Source organism: Gadus morhua, chromosome 3, assembly GCF_902167405.1.
Source record: "Gadus morhua chromosome 3, gadMor3.0, whole genome shotgun sequence".
Taxonomy (NCBI): domain Eukaryota; kingdom Metazoa; phylum Chordata; class Actinopteri; order Gadiformes; family Gadidae; genus Gadus; species Gadus morhua.
The window spans coordinates 20,702,384-20,722,633 of NC_044050.1; the positions used below are offsets into that span (position 1 = coordinate 20,702,384).

General features: G+C 48.4%; 1 protein-coding gene across 9 annotated transcripts; it reads left to right on the plus strand.

Annotated features, from left to right (window-relative positions):
- Window positions 1–96: 96 nt before the first annotated feature.
- LOC115540215 (cAMP-specific 3',5'-cyclic phosphodiesterase 4C) lies at window positions 97–20,119 on the plus strand. 9 transcript variants are annotated; one of them, XM_030351321.1, is made up of 21 exons: window positions 97–327; window positions 789–888; window positions 2,623–2,779; window positions 3,406–3,494; window positions 3,591–3,648; window positions 4,047–4,819; window positions 6,529–6,663; window positions 7,281–7,408; window positions 7,754–7,933; window positions 9,079–9,118; window positions 9,222–9,292; window positions 9,888–10,050; window positions 10,424–10,517; window positions 10,867–11,024; window positions 11,398–11,496; window positions 12,419–12,583; window positions 12,964–13,063; window positions 15,225–15,379; window positions 16,094–16,216; window positions 16,710–16,892; window positions 17,527–20,119. In XM_030351321.1, exons 6-21 carry the CDS (start codon window positions 4,778–4,780, stop codon window positions 18,649–18,651), a joined length of 2,961 nt encoding a protein of 986 aa, XP_030207181.1. In that variant the 5' UTR covers window positions 97–327; window positions 789–888; window positions 2,623–2,779; window positions 3,406–3,494; window positions 3,591–3,648; window positions 4,047–4,777; the 3' UTR covers window positions 18,652–20,119. The 9 variants fall into 9 exon arrangements, with proteins under 9 accessions (XP_030207181.1, XP_030207180.1, XP_030207178.1 ...); XM_030351320.1 differs by lacking the exon at window positions 3,591–3,648 and having other exon boundaries at window positions 97–691; XM_030351318.1 differs by lacking the exon at window positions 3,591–3,648.
- The last annotated feature ends 131 nt before the right edge of the window (window positions 20,120–20,250 follow it).

The window sequence follows — 20,250 nt, forward strand, 5'->3', positions numbered from 1 at the left end:
CACCCATTGCACTCCTGACCATCCCTGGAAGAAGGGATCCCCTACACTGCGTTTCTTCTCAAGATTTCTTCCTTGCTGATTCAAGGGAGTTTATTCTTGCCCGTGTGGGGGCCTGGGTAAAGGGGGGTGTCACAAATATTTGGCCTGTTAAGCCCTTTGAGACTGTAATGGTGATTAAGGGCTATACAAATAAAATTGAATTGAATTGAATTGAAGTCCTGTTTCTTGTAGGGAACAGCACAAACAGGAGGCCATGTTCCTCCTGGCGCTGTATTGATCCTGGGCTCTTGACCGCTGGCCAGGGAAGGGCCAGGGATGAAGAAAAAGGTGAGTAGAATTCACAAGAAGCTTGAGAAGAACAAGGGGCAAATCAACCTACCACTGACTAAGGCCCAGAAACAATTCATTCTATTATTTATTCAATTCATCTTCAATTTGATACACGTGTCCCATGCGAAATTATTACAAAATTAAAAATGATGTATATGTTTACAGTATATATACGACAATTATACTAAAATAAATAGAAAATGCAATTCCTTAGGTATTGACCTTACGATGATACAATTGAAAGTATTAATCAATCATACTGTGTGTAACAATGGGTATTACACTGGCAATGAACAAGTGGTAACTGCTAAGTTTGAGGGCAACATATTGATTAACTCAACTTCACAGCTGAAAGACACAGGTAAGCTTGCTTTCTGGAGGCTCATGCCTAGCTTAATTGTCTTTTATCAGGATTTATTGAAACAGAATTACGATATATTAAAAATCTTTCCTTTTAGGATTTTTGATATGACAGCACTGCATCCATTCCTACCACTTCCTATGGGGTTGCCAAAGAGACTGTAGAGGTCAATCCAGCTGGAGCAGACATCCCACTAGGTTTGTCAGAAGTCTCTCTCTCTCTCTCTCTCTCTCTCTCTCTCTCTCTCTCTCTCTCTCTCTCTCTCTCTCTCTCTCTCTCTCTCTCTCTCTCTCTCTCTCTCTCTCTCTCTCTCGCTCTCTGTCTTTGTCTAATCTCACTCTCACTCACTCTCTCTCTCTTGCTCTCTCTCTCTCTTGTTCTCTTTCTCTGTGTCTCTGTCTCATCTGTCTCTCTTTCTTACTCTTACTCTCTCTCGCTCTCTGTCTGTCTCTCTCTCTCACTCTTTCTCTCTCTCTCTCTGTCTCTCGACCCTCCCTCTCCTTCCCTGACTCATTCTCTGTCACTCAGTCTTTCATAATTAATGGTGGGGTTTGATTGAGTGGCAAAGCTTCTTTGTGCAGTCACTCTTGTAAATAGAAAGCAATCACCGCAGGCTGAGGGCATACATCACTTCTCATTAATGCCTGTGAAAGCCTGGCAAGGGACAAAGCATTAAAACACCACAACGTCACACTGGGTGGGAGTGGCCATCCGTGTGGGCGTGGCCATCCGTGTGGGCGTCTGTGTGTGTCTGTGTGCATGTGTGTTTGTGTGCGTTCGTATGTGTGTGTGTGTCTGTTTGTGTGCGTTTGTGTATGTAGAATTTGTCTGTGTGTGTTCGTATCTATGTATGTATGTGTGTGTGTGTGTGTGTATTTGTGAATATGTGTGTTTTTGCATGTGGGTGCGTGCGAGAATGTATGTATGTGTGTGTGTGTGTGTTTATCATTGTGATATAGTCAGAGTCAAACATCATTATTCACTGGTCCCCTTGTCTGGCTCTGTGTCTGGGCACAGATAAGAGGTGAGATACGTCATTCAGTGGTTTGTTTCATTGTCAGGGTGGGACCGTTCTGATGGATCAGGTGGGGCCTGATCCATACTGGCGGCTGTGGGATATGCAAACGGTAGGCGTGTGGTCACGTATCGCTGGCGAGTGCACCCCGGAGGCCCTGTAGCCGATGGGGTTGGTTTGGTTGGTCCTCCAGCCTGTTTGGGTCCAGTCCAGTGCCACGCCGGCCCGAAGAGATGGGTGCTTTCAGAAAGATGCTTAACAACAAAGCGGGCCACGATTGAAAAGATTTATTCTTGAAAAATGAAAAAAAAAAGATTCTGTGCGATGACTACCATCCTGTCTACAGGTGCATTACACAAAAACAAAGACCTGCATGACTGCCGATAGAGCAATAGGTTACAGGTGCGACGTGAAATACGTCAAAACGAGAGAGAGAGAGAGAGAAGGGGGAATGGAAATAGGTGGGAGGGGGGAAGAACGTGAGAGACAAAGTCAAGGCTGGTGGGGGTTTAGCCGCTTTGGAACAGCATCAATGGAGACACTGTGTGTGTCTGTGCAGGGGGGGGGGGACTCCTACGAGGTTGGAAAGGTGGGGAGTTGGGGGAGGGAGGATAGAGTGAGAGAGAGAGAGAGAGAGAGAGAGAGAGAAGCTGGGGGGTGGGGGAGGCAGTGTGGCATGGGAAGGGGAGAGGTGTGTGTGTGTGTGAGGGAGAGAGAGAGAGACAGAGACAGAGAGAGAGAGGCAGATTGAGAGAGGGAGAGAGAGGTTCGGCAGGGATGTGTATGTGAGAGAGAGAGAGAGAGAGCGCGCAAGAGAAAGAGGAGGGAGGGAGGGAAGCTGGCTGAAGCGACGGATATTCATGAAGCCGCCGAGTGTTTTCCCTGCTTCTGACCGTGACACACCGTGCGCCTGCAGAGAGAGAGACACGCAGAGACAGACAGAGAGAGAGGGAGAAATAGAGTGAGATACAGAGAGAGAGAGAGAGGGAGCGCGGAAGAGAGGAGGAAGCAAGGAGATTGCAAAAAGAAAGAAGGGCAAAGCCTGTCCTGCTGTTGATCCAGAGGCGATCAAGGTGAGCGTGTTGCTTTCTCTTACGCCCTACAGAATTATATCTGTGTTTGTGTGTGTGTGTGTGTGTGTGTGTGTGTGTGTGTGTGTGTGTGTGTGTGTGTGTGTGTGTGTGTGTGTGTGTGTGTGTGTGTGTGTGTGTGTGTGTGTGTGAGGCATGTTGCCACAAACACACACACACACACACACACACACACACACACACACACACACATACATAATGCATGTGCAGGCTGGCATGACAGTAGGTTCATCAACATGTATGAGGGCATGGTGGTGGGAGTGTATCCTAGGTGGTCTCTTTCATACTAACCGGAGAGCTGATAGATTGCTTGCCAGCTTCGCGAGCATCTCTCTGTGTCTGGTGGCTATAATGGAGACAGTTATAGTGTGTGTGTGACTTTGTCTGTGTCTGTGCGTGTGTGTTTGTGATTGTGTATGATGTGTCCATGTGTGTGTTTGTGTGTGTGTGTGTCTGTATGATATGTGCATGTGGGTTGTGTTGTGCGTGTGTCCTTTTGTGTGTGTCTGTCATCTGTGTGTCCCTGTGTCACCTTGCACACCTTGGTGTGTCAACAAAGGGTTTTCTTCAGTGTGTATCTGAGTGTGTTTGTGTTTCCATGCATGCAGGGTGTGTTGCTTGCTCTGCTTGACCCTGGTCCGGAGACATCTTGGCCAGTGTCTGTGTGTCTGCCTGCACGCCTGTCACAGCTCGGATGGTAACACAACACACACCGATACATCCCGAATCTGTACGATCCGTTCAAATGAGGTCAACAATAGCTGCTCAGAGTAATTATGTAACATATTTTCAGCCCTGCAGTAGCTGTATCTGTATCACATTGGTGGTATACAAGCCATCGATCGCTTGGTGTGAGTATCCACAATGTCCCGATAGTAAAAATACAGGCTATTCTTTTTTTTTTTCAGCAGTTACTCTATCTCTCACCATCAGGGGTGTCTGTGTTTTGTTGTTCATTTGTTAGTGTAGTGCAGACTCCATCTCAAGATTTATCCTCAGGGAAAAGAGACAACTGTCTTTTGTCAGCAATATAACTAAGTGGTGAAGAAAATGACAGGAGACCATCGAGTGTTGATTGTGACTATAGTTTTACACAGGACGCGTACACCTTGGGTAGGACTACCATATTACTTACAACCAGCCCGTATACAACACCAATACCAGTATTGATAAAAGGAAAAAATGAAATTACCTTGATATCGTTGAGTCTTTTTGCTCTTTTTTAATATGAAATATTTGTTTTCTTCAGGGAATCGGGCCTGGAGCCAACCGATATACGGATCTATGATTTCAGCCGGGGGTTTCAGAAGAGGACGACGACTCTGACACAAAACTAAGAAATATTTCCTGTGGGGGGATCTGGATCAGAACTGCTCACCTGATGATGGGAAACTGAACTGAGGCATAATGGAGCGTTCCCACCATTCCCATCAACACGGTGCGATCCCGAGGTGCCAGCCTTTCCTTGCGTCCGTTCCCGGGTTAACCCGTGGGAGCTTTCCCATGAATTAACGTCTACATCCCTCCATGGAATACGTTGTTTTGGACAGCATGACCTTCGACTGCTACAAACCGTTGTCTAAACCGGCCAAATCACGACAAAAAGGAGGACCCTCGGGAAGAGGTTTTGGCCATTAAGTGGTGAGAAAAAGACCCCCCTCGTGAAATGTGAATGCGTTCCTCCACGCGAATTCCAATAGGTGGTTAAAACGAGCCGGCTAGCTGAGAGTCAGGGGGTCCACCATCGCCCCGTTAGCCCCCCTTTGGGCAGGATTACGTACGGTTTCGGAGGGATTTGAACATTTCGGGAGGACCTTGTGGAACAGTGGCCGAGTCGGAGCCAATGGGGGCCGGTTAGGACCCGGTCTGCCCCCGGTTTGACCTTGCAGTGACATTTGACCTCCGGTCCTGGCGCTCCACCTGCTCTGCTGCCTGGGTTCTGGAACGCTCCGCCCTGGGGCCCAGAACGAGCCAATCAGAATGAAGAAGAGCCGCAGTGTGCTGTCGGTGACGAGGGAAGAGGTGAGGAGCGCAATATGAACAAAGCCCAATATCAGTCTATAGACATAAGGGCGGAAACAGTATAAAAGCACAGCACACAAGTGAACAAGTGGACCCAATATGTGTCTGCTTTGGTTTCTGTGTGTGTGTGTGCGTGTGTGAATGTGTGTATGTTTCGTGCATGTATGCGTGCTTGGTGTGGGTGTGTTTCTGTGCGTGCGTGTGTGTGGGGGAGCGTTGTGCACGTGTGTGTCTGTGTGTGTTTGTTAGATAACAGATTCTCCAATGTTAGACGAGCATGGCGTGGAAGGGACGGTACGTTCTGTAACAGGGGCTCGTTCGGAGGTCCATGTCTCTGCCTATGTTCAGGGATCCACGGCTAGATTTGTCTACCATCTTGGCTTAGAGACGCAAAAAGCCATTACTTGAGTGTTCTATTATTGATTATGCTGAGTGTGTGCCTTTGTGTGTGTGTTTGAGTGTGTGTGTGTGTGTGTGTGTGTGTGTGTGTGTGTGTGAGTGTGTGTGCATGGGGGTATGTATGGTGTGTGTATATATATGTGCATGGATTTGAGCAGCTCTCCACATCTGGGTCTGGACAACATCAAACGCAGCATGGAAGCCACACGGCACTGTTGCCTAGCAACTGCTGCCATTCCCCCAGTGTTTTGTTGCTACGGTACTGCAGTGCAGATCAGACTCTTAGAGCTCGGTCTGTAGAGGCCTAACCCCAGACATGAACACACAAACACACACACGTACATACATGTACATACATACATCATGTATGTGTGATTAGGCATTCACCCAAAACACACATGAATACAAAATAGATGCATAATAAACTCATTGATATTCAGCACTACAGGATATTTGCCTGATCCTGGATATTTTTCATGTTTCATTGCTTTGTATATTCAGATAGCAGCATGTGTTAGCATGTAGCCGCATGTAGCTATGTAGGCTAACAATCACATTTCCAAGAGGTGGCCACTCTGCTGGTTATTTACAGTGTGGGTCAATTTTCCAATATCCTATAACTATCCTATAACTAACTCATTGTTATAATAACAACAACATCATTTTAGTCAAAGGCTATCAGTTTCTTAGTGCACACACACTCGCAATGCATATTCTTTCATGTTGTCAGTGATCATCATGTTCAGCACATCTACTACTGAGTCATTCAGCAGACCCTTTCTTTTTCCAATTGACTTTGAAGCAAACAAGGATACATTTCCTCATCGAGACATCTTGCTCAAGCACGCCCACAGGAAAGCTGCGGGCCTGGGGATTGAACCCAGAAGCTTTGAGCTGGGAGACGAGCACCCTACCCCCTCAGCTACTAGGCTATCCTGGCGTTCTGTCAGTCCAACGGTTGTTTCATTTTATTGGTAAATGGACTGCATTTATATAGTGCTTTTATCCAAAGCGCTTTACAATATTGCCTGACATTCACCCGTTCATACACACTTTGACGGCGGAGGCAACGATGCAAGGCGTCAGCCAGCTCGTCGGGAGCAGTTAGGGTAAGGTGCCATGCTCAGGGACACCTCGACACATCGGACACCACAACCTCGCGGTTACCAGCCAGCCCCCGCTGTACCTCCTGAGCTAAGGCCCCCACTCACTGGTGATGCATCCTTTGAAAGGAACCTGCTTTATTCAGCGCGTCGTCATGCCGTTCTCCTGCCCTCCTTTGAACCGTGGTTCTTTTTGTGCGGGGGAAGGGCATCGACCCGGGGTTGAACGGCGGCGGGGAGAAGGCGGAGTCGTCGCGCTACAGCCGCTCCTACACGTCGGGCGCCACCCTGGGTACCGAGCTGCGAAGGGGGAGGAGCCGACGCCTCTCCTCCAGCCTTCAGGTACCAACCCCAACCCTACTAACCACACTAACCCTCACCCTACTAACCACACTAACCCTCACCCTACTAACCACACTAACCCTCACCCTACTAACCACACTAACCCCAACCCTAACCCTACTAACCACACTAACCCTAACCCTACTAACCACACTAACTATACTAGCACTTACCCTACTAACCACACTAACCCTACCCCTACTAACCACACTAACCCTACCCCTACTAACCGCTCTAACCCTAACCCTACTAACCACACTAACTATACCAACCCCAACCCTACTAACCACACTAACTGTACCAACCCTAACCATACAAACTGCAATACCAACTCTGCAGTCGAGGAATTCCCCGTGGAATTATAAAAATATATAAAAACACAGGTTAATGCTGACGTTGAAACGTCAAACGATACAAACTATAATACCTTCAGCGTCCTTTGATCCCGCTACTTTCTGTACACAACCTCCTCCGGTTGTGTACAGAAAGCGATCTAAATGATAAATTATTAATTCTAATCCAAACGGTTTATAAACGAAAATCCCTCAAAGGATCAGAGAGTCGAGCAGCAGTGTGCCGGTGAGCCCAACCCTATAAACCCCGCCCCCTCCTCACAGGTACCGTGCTGGCTCCGCCCACGGGACCGCACCCGCTCGCCCGAGGTCCCGACCAATGTCTCTCGCCCGACCACCCTCCCTCTCCGCATCCCGCCACGCATCTCCATCACCCAGGCGGACAGCGACGGGTGAGACGCCGCTCACACACACACACACACCACCGTTGACCTTTGAACCCTTTGACCCTTGCACCCCTTATCTCGCCTACGGATACACACTTAACGTTACACTGTCTCCCCCCCCCCCCCCCCCTCCTCGATGTGTGTGTGTGTGTGTGTGTGTGTGTGTGTGTGTGTGTGTGTGTGTGTGTGTGTGTGTGTGTGTGTGTGTGTGCGTGCGTGCGTGCGTGCGTGCGTGCGTGCGTGCGTGCGTGCGTGCGTGCGTGCGTGCGTGCGTGCGTGCGTGCGTGCGTGCGTGCGTGCGTGCGTGCGTGCGTGCGTGCGTGTGTGTGTGTGCGTGTGTGTGTGTTTCAGCTACGAGGTGGAGAATGGCGTGTCCCCGGCCCACACCCCCCTGGGGCTCCAGAGCCCGGGCCTCACCCTCACCACGCCCTTCCCCTCGGGCCAGCGCCGCGAGTCCTTCCTGTACCGCTCCGACTCCGACTACGACATGTCCCCGCAGTCGGTGTCCCGCAACTCCCTGGCCAGCGAGGGGTGAGGGGGGGAGAGAGAGAGGGAGGGGGGGGGGGGGGGGGGAGAGAGAGAGAGAGAGGGGGGGGGGGGGGAGAGAGGGAGAGAGAGAGAGGGGGGGGGGAGAGAGAGAGAGAGAGAGAGAGAGAGAGAGAGAGAGAGAGAGAGAGAGAGAGAGAGAGAGAGAGAGAGAGAGAGAGAGAGAGGGGGGGGGGGGGAGAGAGAGAGAGAGAGAGAGAGAGAGAGAGAGAGAGAGAGAGAGAGGGGGGGGGGGGGAGAGAGAGAGGGGGGGGGGAGAGAGAGAGAGAGAAAAAGAGGGGGGAGGGAGAGAGAGAGAGAGAGAGAGAGAGAGAGAGAGAGAGAGAGAGAGAGAGAGAGAGAGAGAGAGAGAGAGAGAGAGAGGGGGAGGGAGAGAGAGAGAGAGAGAGAGAGAGAGAGAGAGAGAGAGAGAGAGAGAGAGAGAGAGAGAGAGACAGAGAGAGAGAGAGGGGGGGGGGAGAGAGAGAGAGAGAGAGAGGGGGGGAGAGAGAGAGAGAAAGAGAGGGGGGGGGAGAGAGAGAGAGAGAGAGAGAGAGAAAAAAAGAGAGGGGGAGAGGGAGAGAGAGAGAGGGGGGGGAGAGAGAGAGAGAGGGTGGGAGAGAGAGAGAGAAAGAGAGGGGGGGAGAGTGAGTGTGAGAGAGAGAGGGAGAGGGAGAGAGAATGCTGTTGATAGAGATGCTGATCGGGAGACAGGTGTTTGTGTTGGAGGGGTGTTTGAGAGAGAGAGAGAGAGAGATGCAAGTGGGTGTGTGTGTGTGTGTGTGTTTGAGAGTGACAGAGGTGTGAGTGTACGCGAGAGTCAAAGAGAGAGAGAGAGAGAGAGAGAGAGAGAGAGAGACATGGTGTGTGTGTGTGTGTGTGTGTGTGTGTGTGTGTGTGTGTGTGTGTGGGTGTGTGTGTGTGTGTGTGTGTGTGTGTGTGTGTGTGTGTGTGTGTGTGTGTGTGTGTGTGTGTGTGTGTGTGTGTGTGTGTGTGTGTGTGTGTGTGTGTGTGTGTGTGTGTGTGTGTGTGTGTGTGTGACAGAGAGAGGGAGATCCAGAGAACCAAACCAGCATCCGTCACCATATGCTTGTCATTGAACGTATTTTCTTTCCTCGCCTCCCCCCTCCGTCTCTCTCCCCCCCACCCAGACACATCGCAGAGGACTTCATCGTCACACCCTTCGCTCAAGTGAGTCCTGACTCCTTTACCTGGCAGACTGCACTTATTTATTTCTCTCTGAAACCAGTGAAGGTTGAATAAAACATGGTTTTGTTCATACGCCATCACCCAGGTGCTGGCAAGTCTGCGTTCGGTGCGCAGCAACTTCACACTCCTGGCCAACGTTTCTACGCCAACAGTCAGGTCGGTGGTTCACTGATTCCTGATCCCTATTTCTCAAGAGTTTCCGCCGTATGTTCAGAATCAAAATCCCCCAAAAAGAGATGGAGCATTGGTATTTAAATGTTGTACGCTGGATCCTGAGACACTGTTATCAGAAACATCCTCATCATGGGACCAAGCCCTCCATACTGTACGATACTATATACTATACTATGTATGCACGTTGCTGTCATAGTAGTGTGTGGGTTTAAGTGGTTGTTCAAGCGTCCTCCATCAGTGATGGTTGACAACAAACCCCTGGTCTACTCATAGCTTTTACACAGAAAACAAATGACAGGGGGAGCATTTATTTTGACCCTAAATGCGTCGATAACAATAGCTTTGTTTATATTTCCATCAATGTTTTTGTATTATTTTTTAATCTTTGTTGTCATTTGCTTGCAGTGGTATCGGGTATATAAATATATATTATCTATATACTATATGCTTATTCCTATTGTCAGCGTTGCATGCGGCACGTTTGCTCACAGGTGTTGAAGATAATGCAACCTACGTCATGCGTTCCAATGAGCGATCAATAACCATGGGTCCATCTAATGCGCCGTCGTACCTACAGAAGGTCCCCGATGGGCGGGCTGAGTCCGGGGCCCAGAGAGGTCCTGAACGAGCAGCAGTACCAGGAGCTGGCCCTGGACACGCTGGAGGAGCTGGACTGGTGTCTGGACCAGCTGGAGACCATCCAGACCCACCGCTCTGTCAGCGACATGGCCTCCAACAAGGTACCCCCACCACCACAACCCCCCCCCCCCCCCGCCCCCGCCTGGTTCTCCAGCCTATCGGAGGGTCTCACATGATGTCACACACATTCCAAACTGCCATCCTGGTGCTGATTCACCATATAAGGAATAATAAGAGCTGGTTGCTTGGTTAAAAACTGCAAAGATGGCGGGCTTGAGCTACTTTAATGTAACTTCAGATCAAATGTATTAATCTTCTGTCCTTGTTTCACTTGATTCAGTCCAATTTTTTATGTCCAAAATGTGCTGTTTCAATGTGTGAACTTCAACCAGATGCAGATTGGGCGAGTTGAAACACCCCCAGGGTTAGTCACTACTTTATGTAACAATGATCCATGCTTTTCCCTCACCACAGTTCAAGAGGATGCTGAACAGGGAGCTGTCCCACTTGTCAGAGATGAGCCGCTCTGGGAACCAGGTTTCAGAGTACATCTCCAGCACCTTTCTGGGTAAGGCCCACTCCCAGCCTGGGGACCGGCCCTGGCCAAACACAAGCCTGCATACTGTGGATACAGCGTCCAAACTGCAGCAGATAACCGTCTACCACTTCCCTTTTCTTATCTCTGCGCCTGCATTTGATATTTTTTTTCACGGATCAGATCGTCTCGAGATATATTTTTTTGTGTATATTTTGTGGTGTCTTCTAATATAACATGTTTTACATTTTACAATTATTTATATGCTTGATAATGTTTTACTCATCTTATACCTTTTACCACCTATGTAATAAAAACATCCCCTGGTGTTTGACGTGTGTGTTAACATGTGTGTGTGTGTGTTTCTGTGGAACCCCTTAAGACAAGCAGAACGAGGCAGAGGTCCCCTCCCCTACCCTGAAGGAGAAGCCCATGAGCTACATCAGCGGGGTCCGCAAGCTGTCCCACAGCTCCAGCCTGACCAGCATCACCCTGCCGCGCTTCGGGGTCAACACCGAGCACGAGGACCAGCTCGCCAAGGTGGGCACACACACACGCACGCACGCATGCACGCGCGCACACACACACGCACGCACGCACGCACGCACGCACGCACGCACGCACACACGCGCACGCACGCACGCACGCACGCACACACACACACGCACACACGCACACGCACGCACGCACGCACGCACACACACACACACGTTGGCGTTAATCTTTCCTGCTACCATGCACTGAATCTTCATCTTCAATGTGTGAGATGCAATCGTTCTATCCTAAATATATATATATCTGTGTGCATGTGTGTGTCGTTGCGTGCGTCTGTCTGCGTGCATGTGTGTGTGCGTGTCTGTGTGTGTGTGTGTATGTGTGTATGTGTGTATGTGTGTGCATCGTGTGGGAACAGGAGTTGCAGGACTTGGATAAGTGGACCTTTAACATCTTCAGAGTGGCAGAGTTCTCCAACAACAGGCCCCTCTGCTGCATCATGTACTCCATCTTTCAGGTGAGCAGTCATCACAACAGCTCCCTCAAGCTGCTCAGGCTAGTGGTTCCCAACCTTTGGCTCTAGGTGTACTACTGAATGATCATCTAGACCTTTCGCGGACCACCAGATATGCGTCAACCCCCTCTTTATACACAAGAAGGCCGTGGCCAGTGGGTAAAAGTGCAACAAAAAAGTTATGCCACAATACTGCTTATGCTGTCAGTGTGTTTATAAAGCAAACACAAATGGAGGCAAAGCATCAATGGAAAATATATGAAAGGATGCACAAAGGATAAGTATTTTAGAAATATTAACCAGTCATGATACTTTATTTACCGACCAATATTTATGATATTTTTATTTTCAATTATCTATATTATTTTGTATGTATATCTGTCAATTATTTTATTTCAAGGGTCAAATCCTATGCACCACCTGCAGTACCCTGGTGTACCACCAGTGGTCCACTTACCACAGGTTGAAAAACACTGGTTTAGCCAGGCAAAAAAAACTCGATTAGGTGTCCCTATCACTGAAGAAATAATTGTATATATAGTCAGATTGTTTCCCATTAAAAATAATTGCTTTGTGTCACAGAGTTCACCAGCTGACATTGTCAATGCTCTCCGGTGCCCAGTGTAACTTAGCACTATGTGAGAGTAATATTAATAGATCAATGCAGTGGCAATAGAGGAGCAACATGCTCCTCTATTGCCACTGCATTGTTCTTTTCTCCTCCAGTTTTACCCTAAATGGACGGACCTGGCCCTCTTCACCTGTAGTTATGACCTTATATGGATGAACTATACCGTGCTATGCTCTTCTCCCGACCTTATTTATCTATAAAACTTCTTTGACACTCTCTCTCTCTCTCTCTCTCTCTCTCTCTCTCTCTCTCTCTCTCTCTCTCTCTCTCCCTCCCCCTCCCTCCCCCTCTCAGGAGAGAGAGCTGCTGAAGACCTTCCGGATCCCGGTGGATACCTTCGTGACCTACATGATGACCCTGGAGGACCATTACCACGGCAACATGCCATACCACAACAGCCTGCACGCCGCTGATGTCACCCAGTCCACGCACGTCCTCCTCTCCACGCCCGCCCTAGACGTACGCCCACCGCACACACGCCCATACACGCACACACGCACACACACACACACACACACACACACACACACACATACACACACACACACACACACACACACACACACACACACACACACACACACACACACACACACACGCACACACACACACTCGGACGTGTGTGTGTGTGTGGACACGCCCACTTGTGATGTCAGAAGAGGCAGATTTCCAAAACGGCTTGAAACGGCTATTCACACTCACACCTGGTGGTATAATATGTCACCTTTAATACAATCGAAATGAGTGTAGTGAGGGGTCAGAAGAAGGCTGATGGTTCTCCAAAGTCTCCTCATCACCGCTGTTCATGGTTCATCATGATCCTTCTCCTGTCCCCCCAGGCGGTCTTCACTGATCTGGAGGTCCTGGCTGCCCTGTTCGCTGCGGCCATCCACGACGTAGACCACCCTGGGGTCTCCAACCAGTTCCTCATCAGCACCAGTGAGCGCACAGACACACACAAACATGCACACCAGAGATGGAAATTAACTTTTTTGCCCACCAGCCACTCATCTTTTATATACGCTATATATTTTTTTATTATATGCGTACATTTTAAACAAAATAATAGTAAAAATAGACAAGAAAAGTGTTTTTCATGCATGTCTTTTTATTTCCATCAGAAGTGAATTTTACTGTAAGTAGGTTCTACCAAGGAACAGAGTTGAAAACGTTACACTATTACCGCATATGATAAACAATACAGTTATCTGCCATGTTAAGTCATGTTTATTACAAAGGTGTTCCGATGACAAGTTTGGGGATAATTCATCTATACAAAGTATTTTCAATAAAAAACAAATTGACATATTAACAATGAAACAACATGCATGGCTACACCATCATAACATGTTATTTACATGTGACTGCAAACAAATGTGTCCACAGAACTGGTAACTAACGTATGATAGTAAGAATTATTTGCCCTTAACACTAATATTCAGAAAAAACACTGCCTCAAAAGGCTATTGGCTTAAGCAATACAAGTAGAGGCACATACTTGAACTTTATACCCTGAACTTTTAAACGTTGCAAACGTGCAAAAACATAATTATATATTTATGTGGCATTCAGTCCAATGCTGAAAATATATTTGTTGCATTAGGCCAATGCTGTGGTAATGTGTGTAAAGTATGACCAAGTGTTTCTTTCTGTTCAATAGTCTAGATAGAACTTTATCAATCCCCTGTAGGAGAAATTTGTTAATGTTTGTCCCTATAAAACAATAAGGGTAAAAAAATAAATACAAAACACGACGGTAACTGAGTAAGTCAAACCGTCCAATCTGAAGGCTCTACTTAACCTCTCCCCCTACTCACTTCCACCAATGCAAAGCGAACAGAACTGAGTAGGGGAGGGCGTAGCCTAACTAGTTTGTGAACGACCCAGAGAAACGCAACGCAAATTCAATGTGAACATGTATGAGGCTTTCATAAAATCCTGGACGATTTTGAAGTTCCGCAAAACTTTTTTTAAAAGTGTCTCAAAAAGGGCATGTCCGGGCAAAAGAGGACGTCTGGTTACCCTTACGTACGGGAAACACATTTGATTCCTACCTGTAACACTGTTAAATAGCTGCCCAAATAGGTGGGCGCTATCCTGGTAATTTCTCTGTGTGAGAAATACGAAGTGTGGCGTGTGAGCGTGTGCATGGGTTGAATTCATGGGGCAAGCCCCAGGAATCTCCCACTTCAGGCCTCCCTGAAAGAGAACCAAACTAATTCACACAAAAGCGTTCATGCAAATCTAGCATTGAAGGTTAATTTAAAGCAGTTCTCTCCAGTCACGCTGAAAGTAGTTCGCTAGTAGTAGCACTTTAATTTGCAGTGTCAGAGAATTCTGGGAAAATCTGAATGCTGACTAAATTCTCAGAATTCTGACATTGCAAATTATTGCACACTAGTGAACTACTTTAAAAAAAAACTCGACATCGCGACCAGGCGACAAATGACTGGTCAGAACCTTCTTAAATTAACCTTTAATGCTGGATTTAATGATCAGAATTCAGATTTTATCCAAGTATTCTGACTTTATTATCAGAATGCTGAACATGCACTTATGGGTGCACGCACGCACACAAACACACACCCATAAGCATGCACTCGCAGACGTAAACACACACACACACACACACACACACACACACACACACACACACACGGGCGCACGTACATACACACACGCACACATGCACGCACACACAGGCACCAAATTTGATGCATCTACATTTGAGTCATTTAGCAAACGTTTTTATAGAAAGGGACTAACAGTAAAAAAAATTATTGATGCATTTGTAATGAGCCGATGAGGCTTAGGCCCTAGAAGAGATGCCTATAAGTCTTTGGATCCCAAAAGTCTCGGATTCCAACAGCCTAACCCACTCAATTATTCCTGTTGTTCTACTCAAATGAATGTAAAAATATAAAAATAGAATAAATCATAAAGCTAAGGCAATAAAAAACAAAACAGAAAAATTAGCACATGGATAGCAAAAACGATTACCTGAAGATCTCATGAACCACGTCAAGAGTGTGTGTGCTGCCATGTGGCATAGACTAGTACCTACCACTGTGTTTATACGTTGACCCAACCTCCTCTGCAGACTCGGAGCTGGCCCTCATGTACAACGACGAGTCGGTGCTGGAGAACCACCACCTGGCCGTGGGCTTCAAGCTCCTGCACCAGGACAACTGTGACATCTTCCAGAACCTCAACAAGCGGCAGCGCCAGAGCCTCCGCAAGCTCGTCATTGACATGGTGCGTCCACGCCCGGCCCCGTCCGCACGCACCCCGCTCCCGCCGTCGGTCTGGGAATAAACACAATGGAACACTGCGATTGGGCTCCAGTCGTGGCGGTGAGAAGGCTCCGGAGACGTGTGAGGAGAAGCAGACGGACGCCGACCCTGGGGGCATGTGTCATCACAATGGCTCTTTATCACGCGGATTATAAGTCCATCAGGACCAACGCGTCCCTTGGATTACTCCAGGATCGATCTCTTGACTCTGAATCGCACACAACGGTCAAGCCTAGAGATCGGTTCATGGGCCTTAAACCGACTTTAACACATAAGGCTTAACCCTTATTTGGATGATTATATGCTTTCCTCAATCCCCTTTTTATCTATAAAACTGTTCTCTCTCTCTCTCTCTCTCTCTCTCTCTCTCTCTCTCTCTCTCTCTCTCTCTCTCTCTCTCTCTCTCTCTCTCTCTCTCTCTCTCTCTCTCTCTCTCTCTCTCTCTCTCTCTCTCTCTCTCTCTCTCTCTCTCTCTCTCTCTCTCTCTCTCTCTCTCTCTCTCTCTCTCTCTCTCTCGATGTGTTTATGGGCCTTGAACCAACTTTAACTGCCCATTGCTCCAAGAGGCTCACTATCCGTCTACAGCGGTCACGGCGACATTGCAACCAGGAACCAACGCCCAGATAAACAGCTTCAACATCTCCCTCCCCTCTGTCACTCTGTGTCTCACTCTCAGGTGCTGGCCACAGACATGTCCAAGCACATGACCCTGATGGCTGATCTGAAGACCATGGTGGAGACCAAGAAGGTGACCAGCTCTGGGGTGCTGCTGTTGGACCACTACACCGAGCGCATACAGGTGAACGGGATCCACCCCGCGCACGTTGATGCGCTCGTCTATTACTCGTAGATCGTTGTTTGTTTATCGCTTCTCTGTGAACCTTTACTAAACCAAGCTGAAACACATAGCACCCGATAGCGGTTCAATTATCGATTGTAGATGAATTGGTTGTTGTACTCGTTGGTGAAAGTCAGGGCCGTTGCTGGCCGTTTCGGTGCCCTACGCAAGCGCGGGGGGGGGGGGCGGGGGGCTCTTTTTATATATTAGGTAGGGCCTCTTCATAACTTATTCATATATTTTTGTAATTCTATAATGTAACATATATATATATTTTTTTTACAAACCTTCGTTTTTGGTGCCCCCCCGGGTACTTGGTGCCCTACGCACTCTGCGTACTCTGCGTATAGGGAGCGGCGGGCCTGGTGAATGTTGTTGATGGGTGTGTGTGTGTGTGTGTGTGTGTGTGTGTGTGTGTGTGTGTGTGTGTGTGTGTGTGTGTGTGTGTGTGCAGGTGCTGAGGAACATGGTGCACTGCGCGGACCTGAGCAACCCCACCAAGCCCCTGCCCATCTACAGGCAGTGGACGGAGAGGATCATGGAGGAGTTCTTCAGACAGGGAGATAAGGAGCGGGAGCGGGGAATGGAGATCAGCGCCATGTGTGACCGACACAACGCCTCTGTCGAGAAGAGCCAGGTGGGTAGCAGCATAGCACCAGCAGCGGCGGCGGCTCAGAACGTACGCAGACACCGTGTACGCTTTACCCTCGTTGGGGGGCGGCAGTAGCTCAGGAGGTAGAGAGGGTTGGTCGGTAACCGCAAGGTTGCCAGTTCGATCCCCGCTTCCTCCTAGAGTGTCGAGGTGTCCCTGAGCACGGCATCTAACCCTAACTGCCTCCCGACAAGCTGGGTGTCACCTAAGATGGTTGGCTCCGCCGTCGGTGTGTGAATGGGTGCATGAATGGGTGCATGAATCGGTGAAGGTCAGGCTATATTGTGAAGCGCTTTGGATGAAAGCACTATATATAAATGCAGTCCGTTTAACCTCAGCCAAGTCTAGTGGCTTGAGTTGTAGCTACAGTGATGGATATTTATGGTGACTGTTACTGTCGGCTGAGAGACGAAAAGTGGATATGAATAAAACGATATACAGAGAAACCTTCCCAAGAGGGATTGAATCGTGGATGGGCGAGTCTTACTTTTGTCATAGAGTACAGCTGCAGAAGAAAAGTTCTGAAAAGGAGGTTGAATGTTAACCGGACACCATCCTCCAAGGACGGAGATCCTCGGGGAGAATCTCACGGCCGCTTGTACCCCTTTTCCCACTCCAGGTGGGTTTCATCGACTACATCGTGCACCCCCTGTGGGAGACGTGGGCCGACCTGGTGCACCCCGACGCCCAGGAGCTGCTGGACACCTTGGAGGAGAACCGGCAGTGGTACCAGAGCACCATGCCCCAGTCGCCCTCCCCTCCGCCGGACAGGCACCTGCAGACCGACCGCTTCCAGTTTGAACTCACCCTGGAAGACCTGGGGCACAACAACCACAGCCACGTGCACCTGGGCAACGCCGTGGACGCCGAGCGGGCGCCGCGCTGCCACTGCAACGCCAACTGCACCGACGGACCCCTGGACGGCACGGAGGCGCCTAGCAACCACGTCAGTGAGGAGGAGGAGGAGGAGGAGGAGGAGGAGGAGGAGGACAGTCAAAAGGAGGTGCACTACAATGGCGAGCAGAACGGTTTCAACCAAGAGGAGGACATGGGAGGCGCGGAGGAGGAACCGGAGAAGGGGGAGGAGGTGGTCGTTGAGAGCGCCAAGGAGGAGGAAGAAGAAGAGGAGGAGGAGGAGGAGGAAGGAGGGGAACCTGATGCAGAGGAGTGCGGAGCAGAAGATGAGGACACAGGTGGGGACGATAGGGCGGAAGAGGAGGAGGAGAAGGAGGAGCTCCTCAACGACGAGGTGGCCAATGACGAGGAGGATGGGGGAGAGATGCCCGAGGAGACGGAGGCGGAGGAGGACCAAGCAGAGGGGGATGATGAGCAAAACGAACAAGAAGGAGGAGAGATCGAAGGCGAGAGGGAGGAGGAAGAAAAGCTTGAGGGAGACGGCGAAGGTGAAAAGGAGGACAGAGAGGAGGAAAGTGATCTGGAAAAGGAAGATAATCTAGACAAGGAAGAGATAGAGGAGGAGAAGGAAGATGAGGAGGAGGAAGACAGGGAAGATTATCTAGACAAGGAAGAGATAGAGGAGAAGATTGAAGATGAGGAGGGGGAGGATCATACGGATCAAGGCAGGGGGGAAGAAGAGGAGGTAGAGGGAGAGGAGGCAGAAGAGGAGCTAGAGGGAGACATGCTTGAGGAGCAGTTAGGGGAAGATGGCGAGGTTTCAGAGAAGGAGGAGGTAGAGGAAGGCGAGACAGAGGATGAAGGGCAGGAGGAGGAAGAGGAGAGTTAGCTGGTTGTGGAATCACAACAAAAGATCAAAGTAATAACCCGTGAGGGGAGACTTTTGTGGAGACTTCATGGATAGAAGGACACATGATGGCAGTAGATAGTGAGATAAGGGGAGTAAGAGTGTGAGAATGACAGAGAAAGAGTGAGAGAATGAGAGATGAGTGGGAGAGACATGTTACCTGTAGATAACACTGAATCAACTGCAATGTACGAACGCAAGGAGGAATGAAACATCCCTTATACCTTATATGCTCCGAAACACAGCCTTCATACTGTTGTGTGTGCTGTAGCACACACACAAAAGGTTTGGAAGACAAATTGTGTGGGCAACTGAAAGAAAATATATCATTTGTCACCTGAGGTATATTTCGCGGACAAGAGACAGAAAAACATGTACTGTACACCAAAAACTGATTTTTACCATATTTTAAATGTGTTCAAATGCTATAAATGTTGGAGCCTATGCACTGTATGGATTGGTAATAACTTAAAAACAGTGTTTCACAAGTCAATCTTTTACGACAGAGAGACCAATGATCTGCATCACCTAGCATCTACTCTACATACATCACTGCCATAGGGAATTAGGGTTGAAAGTGAGTTTTATCAAACTTTTGTAGCACCCCTGGTCCAAAATACACACATGCAAACAAGTGCATGTGAAAAAACCTCCAGATGTCATGGACTATTGCTGTCTCGTTCTCAGTGACGCACGTACGTGGGCCTACATGTGTACACACAACACACACACACGCGCGCGCACATAAACTAAAGACTCTTTATGTTGGTGTTTGAATACTGAACAACATGGATACTAACTATTCTTCCATTTTTGTCGGAAAAATGTAAAGAAACGCAAAAAAATGTCTTTGGAATATATATAGTCTGTTGTCTTTACTTCCCGTGTTTTCCTTTGGAATCAAAACTGCTGGGTAGGCCCTGGTCTGGGAACAGAGCAACAGTCACATACGCCAACTGATACGTCACGCCGTTGGATATGGGAAACCATTCTATCTATAACGTCATGATAAAACGTGCTATATATGGTGTGGGGATAACAACATCAAGGGCTTTTTTTTGTCCAGTTATAAACACAGATCTTCAAGAAGAAAAGGCTAACTCATAACATTCAGCTCAAACTGGAACCGCCATATACTACCCTAAACAAGGTATTGCAACGACATCATGGATGAAGTCCCGATGACAAATCACAGCCACTTTCGTAGAGAAATACGCCATCCGTTCCTTCTGACCGAGTTCTTTGACCTGTCGAGACATGGTCTCTGGAACCAGGGTAACCGGTGTGATGGTCTTCCACCATTCCCCATTTTGTCTTTGTTTATTTATTGTAAAAAAAATAAGAAGCTTTTGGCACTTTATCTAACACCTCTGTTACAAATATGTATATAGTGAACATGTATTTTAATCTGCTGATGTCACACAATAAATATGATTGGTCAACAAAGTTACCATGCACCTCCAATATGGTTTTTCACTTCCATATTTGTCCCTGTATTTGTATTTTGAACCCAAAAACCTGTTTTCTGAGAGATTTCGGGACGTGTAGGATCGGACTAAGATTAGCTTTGAACCCCACGTA